Below are 5,247 nucleotides of genomic sequence, written 5' to 3'. Positions count from 1 at the left end.
GCTCATCTGCTGCCGGACCCTCCAGGAGCCTCGGTTTCTCCAGCGAGGTGGAAGGATCAGGCCCTTTTCCTGCATGCAGAGCAGAGAGACCGTGCCAGGGAGGGGCCCTGGGACAGACGTCATCCAGCAGCTCTGGCCCTTGTCGCCAGTGGGAATGTTTCAGTGTCTGATGATCCTAGACGGACCGAAGGCAGAACGGGACAGCTCCCGGGGACCCCTGGGGGCCAGTCGTACCTGGGGCAGCTCCTGGGGACCCCCTGGGACCAGGCCATACCTGGGGTACGACGGGGTCAGGCATGGGGATCTCCGGAGCCTGGACGTACTGAAAGGATCAGACCCTTTTCCTGTAGCCATAGGATACGGCCTCTAGCTATGTTGTGAGGCCTAAAAGCCTACGGCCTTTGTCTGCAGCCACATTGAAAGGTGAACACGGCGCCCTGTTGGGCTCAGACAGGAGAATTTGTTCAGTCTCATTCCACTGCTTAAAAACCCAGGTGCTCTGCACCAGACAAATACCCCCAGTGAGCCAGGTGAGCAGGCAGAGAGTTCAGCTATTGCAATCAGGCTCCTTCTTCCAGCCATTCCTCTGCATCCCACCCAACGAACAGCCCCGGCCAGAGTGGGAGTCCATCTCCCTCTTGGCATGCCAGAGAGACCGTGGTTGCAGTAAAGAAGTCAGGACTCCTGGGTTCTGTCTGTCATCCCACCACTCAATCTCTGTGAGACCTTGGCTAAGTCACCTCTCCCCATGCCTCAGTTTACCTATCTGTACACTGAGGATACGTTCACAGGACTTTCCTTTGCTAGGCGCTTTCAAGATCCTTCAGTGAAAGGTGCTGCACAGTCTGATGATCGTTACTGATGAGAATGACTGATCTCTGGTCCCTTAGCGACAGCCCCGTGTGTCTGCAGAGAGTGCTTGTGTCTCCCCTCAGCCATCTGTCTCCAGATCTGTCTGTCTACTCTCTACCCCTCCACCCTGGGCATTTACAGGGTATCAGACCCCATGGAGACACAGGTCTTATCCCCAGTTTTCTTCCTAATCAAGCATAATTTTTAAATATACACAAATGCACAGAGCAGCCAATTCCTCTGTGACTCAGCACAGAGCCCCAGAGTTCTCACTTCCCTTTGGGAAGGTCCCTTAATTCTTGTTTTCTCATAAAGCTGGATAAATAGCGCAGAAGCGCAGCCGGGGAAGAGAGACATTGGCTAGTGTGTCTCAAGTCACCGGCCTGTTTACACTCAGATGCCACGTCTCCGCCAGAAGCTGAGCGAACCCCCCGGGGTTGCACAGAGCTGTGTTATAAACGGTGCGCACCCCTGTGTCGGCCCTCGGCGTGGGACGCTGCTGCAGATGCTGGGGTGAGAGCGGTGTGGGGCACGGCTACCGGAGGGGGATTCCCAGGGAAGACACTTCCCTCTCAGGATTCACAGGTACCATCTCCTGCTGAGGAGCTCACCTGCTCGACAGACCCAATGCAACGTGGGCGTGATGGGACAGAGAATAGGTCTGGGGTCCTTTCCGCTCTGCACAGCCCGTAAAAACGGCAGTTGTGGGGCGCTTGCCTCCTTCACCTTTGCTCTGCACTGCAGCATGCCCCGAACATAGCTCTGTTCCCACAAGCGCCCTGACAACCGCCGGTGGAATTGGAATGCCGATGTGAAACACGACCTCATACGTGGAATCATACCCCAATACATGTTTAATACATGCCTCTTTATTAGTCTTTATTTTTTATATTACATTATATAAAATACCACTGCACTGCCCCTCGGTACAAGGAGCATGAGCGAAGAGTTCAGGAAAAGCCCAGAGATATCAGGCTACAGAGAGTTCTTACTATCTAAGGGGAGTGAATAGGGTTAAAACATCTCCTCAAAGTGCAGTGGCAATCAAGCAAACAAACAGCATGTTGGGAATCATAAAGAAAGGGAGAGATTATAAGACAGAAAATATCATGTTGCCTCTATATTAATCCCCACACCTTGAATGCTGTGTGCAGAAAGGAACGGAGAAGGGCAACGGAAATGATTAGGGGTATGGGACAGCTTCCATATGAGGAGAGATTAATAAGACTGGGACTTTTCAGCTTGGAAAAGAGACAAGTAAGGGGGGATATGACAGAGGTCTCTCAAATCCTGAGAGGTATGGAGAAAGTAAACAAGGAAATGTTATTTACGCCTTCTTAGAACATACGAACTAGGGGTCACCCAATAGAATTAGTCTGAAGCAGATTTAAAACAAACAAAAGGAAGTATTTCCTCACAGTCAATCTGTGGAACTCTTTGCCACAGGATGTTGTCAAGGCCAAAACTATAACATGGATCCAATAAGAACTAGATAACTTCATGGGGGATAGGTCAATCAATAGCTATTATCCAGGATTGGCAGGGACAGTGTCCCTAGCCTCTGTTTGCCAGAAGCTGGGAGTGGGTGACAGGGGATGGATCACTTGGTAATTCCCTGTTCTGTTCATTCCCTCTGGGGTACCTGGCATTGGCCACTGTCGGGAGACAGGACACTGGGTTAGATGGACCATTGGTCTGACCCAGTAGGGCCGTTCTGATGTTCTCATAGATACCCCAGATGTATCTGCCCCCCCAACTCCCGCTGTAACGCACTCGACCCCACTCCCCTCCCAGAGCTGAGATAGAACCCAGGAGTCCTGATGAGGTCTCTCTCTCTGCAGAGTAGTAACAAAGTAAGAATATACATGAATATTTTAAACCTAACCAGTGTCCATTAAGTGACTTGGCACAAGATGTCTGAACATGTTAGTATCAGACCTGAGAGGGTCTAATATTTATTTAAGTTTCTTTCTTTTACATCAGAATTAGACACAGTGCTCCCGTCAGCTAGTTGCTAAGTTATCTGCCAACAAACTAGAGTTTTCAAGACCTTAAGTTCCCCTTGGAATCATGGTTAAAGTTGCCACCCCCAACAAAATCTGAAAATGCTCCCTTGTAGCTGTGGTGAGGGGAGGGAGGTGGATATGATCCATCAAGTGACAGGGGGAGGGGAATAGAGGAGCAAGCGACAGAGGCAGGGAGCCTTGGGGGAAAGAGGCAAAGCAGGATCGGGACCTTGGCAGAAGAGGTGGGGTAAGGGTGGATACATAGACCTATTCCCCAGTTTGTCACACTGACACAGCACAGTAAGGTCGGGAAAGCATTTACTGCCTTTTTGACTGTCCGGCAAGTGATTCAGGGAAGAGGGCCCAGCACCATGTCACCAGCCAGCTCTGCAGGAAGCTGGGTCTGAGAGCCAGAGCACCAGGAGAAAACTTTAGGTTCCTTTAGGAGTAAGTAGCCGGAGCAACCTGTCCCGGATCTGTTTGGTCCTCACCCCATAGATGATGGGGTGCAGCATGGGGGGCATTAGAAGGTACGCATTGGCCATGAGAACATGGAAATGTACCGCCACATTGTTACCAAACCGGTGCATGAGGGAGGAGAAGAGAGCTGGGATGTAAGAGGTTAAAATGACAAATAGGTGGGAGCCGCAGGTCCCAAAAGTCTTGAGCCGGGCGTCCTTTGTGGGGAGACTGAAGATGGCCCTGAGAATCTGGATATACGACACAGCAATAAAAAACACATCCAGACCCGTCACCAAGAATGCCACAGAGAGGCTGTAGTAATTACTGATGTGGGTGTCGGCACAGGCCAGCTTCACCACAGCCATGTGCTCACAGTACATGTTGGGGATGATGGTGGTTCTGCAATATGGCCACTGACTTGTCAGAAAGGGATAGGGCAGTATGAGCATGCCACCACGCAGCACCACGGCCAGGCCAATCTTGCCCACCACAAAGTTTGTCAGGATGGTGGAATGTCTCAGGGGATGGCAGATGGCCACATAGCGGTCCAAAGCCATGGCCATGAGGATCCCAGAGTCCATCACTAAGAAGCAGTGAATGAAGTACATCTGGGTGAGGCAGGCACTGAAATTGATCTCTTTGGAATTAAACCAGAAGATGCTCAGCATTTTGGGCAGGGTGGATGTAGACAGGACCAGGTCACTGACAGCCAGCATGCAGAGGAAATAGTACATGGGCCCATGGAGGCTCTGCTCCATCTTCACAATGACCAGGATGGTGAAGTTCCCCAACATGGCTATGGCGTACATGGTGAAGAAGGGGATGGAGATCCAGACGTGGTCCATCTCCAGGCCAGGAATGCCCAGCAGGATGAAGGTGGAGGGGTTGGTGAAGTCGGTTGTGTTGGAATCAGACATGGAGTATGGGAAAAGGTATCCAACTCTGAGGCAGAACGGTGTCTCCTTCATGTACCGTACGTTCCCCCAACTTCCTGTGTGTGCCCAGGCTCTTGGGTGATGGTCGCAGTTCAAATGCCTGGGTGGAGAGACAATGTTAGTTTGAGACACTACATGCACTGCTGGGGGCTGTTCTCATGGGGAAGCAGATTGGTCGCTCTTGACACACTGAAAAACGACATTTTCATTAGTCAGATAAATGAATTATGAACAACTGGCCCTACTAATGCCAATTCCATGGTTGATGGTGCTCCATGAGTCAATAATTCTACATGCCCTGTTGTGGGGACCCTTAATAGGCACCAGCAGGAAACACGAGAGTGGATACTGGTTATCCATCATTGTTCCTTAATGCAATGAAAGCCAGGCTACAGAGTCCATGCTGTAGGGAGTCCCCATTCAACCGGTTACTCAAAATCTGAGCACGTAAAAAAACCCCAAACCTTTGCCAAGACATGTGCCAGGGAGAAACATCCCAACTAGGACACACCTCAGGGAAAAGACCTGGGCATCAATGAAAGCAGGTCAACAAAACACCTGCTCGTTCGCAGTAGTGGCCAAATCAAAGACAATGTTTGGATGCCTAAGAAATGGGATGGAGAATTAGGAAGTGGAGAACTTTGGCTCAAAACCGAGTTCAGTGGCAAAGTGAAGGCAGCAGTTATGTGGGGAAAAGCAACAGATACAAATGGGTAAAAAGGGAAAATAGGAAGCAGGCAACACAAATGGGAAGTTATGAAAACTGATAAGGAATGATAAAGACATCAGGGGAAACTCCATGCTTGGCAGGACTAAGGATAACAAAAAGGGGGTTATTAAGTATATTAAGAACAAAAGAAATCCTAGGAAAAGTTTAAGCCAATTCCTAGAGGGAGAAAGGAAACTTCTTAATGTTGCAGAAAACATAGATGTGTTGAAGAAATAGGTTTGTTCTGCACTGGGAAAGAGGCAGTAGGAGGCACTCCTATCAC

At 50.0% G+C, this 5,247-nt stretch overlaps 1 protein-coding gene across 1 annotated transcript; it reads right to left on the bottom strand.

The window, feature by feature from the left end:
• Positions 1-2,977: 2,977 nt before the first annotated feature.
• Positions 2,978-4,237, bottom strand: LOC125640034 (olfactory receptor 52M1-like). The gene has a single exon (XM_048858207.2). It carries the CDS (start codon positions 4,235-4,237, stop codon positions 3,290-3,292), a length of 948 nt encoding a protein of 315 aa, XP_048714164.2. The 3' UTR covers positions 2,978-3,289.
• Positions 4,238-5,247: the final 1,010 nt, after the last annotated feature.

The sequence above is a fragment of the Caretta caretta genome, chromosome 1, assembly GCF_965140235.1.
Source record: "Caretta caretta isolate rCarCar2 chromosome 1, rCarCar1.hap1, whole genome shotgun sequence".
In the NCBI taxonomy this organism is placed as follows: domain Eukaryota; kingdom Metazoa; phylum Chordata; order Testudines; family Cheloniidae; genus Caretta; species Caretta caretta.
This window is presented reverse-complemented; position numbering and strand designations above follow the sequence as displayed.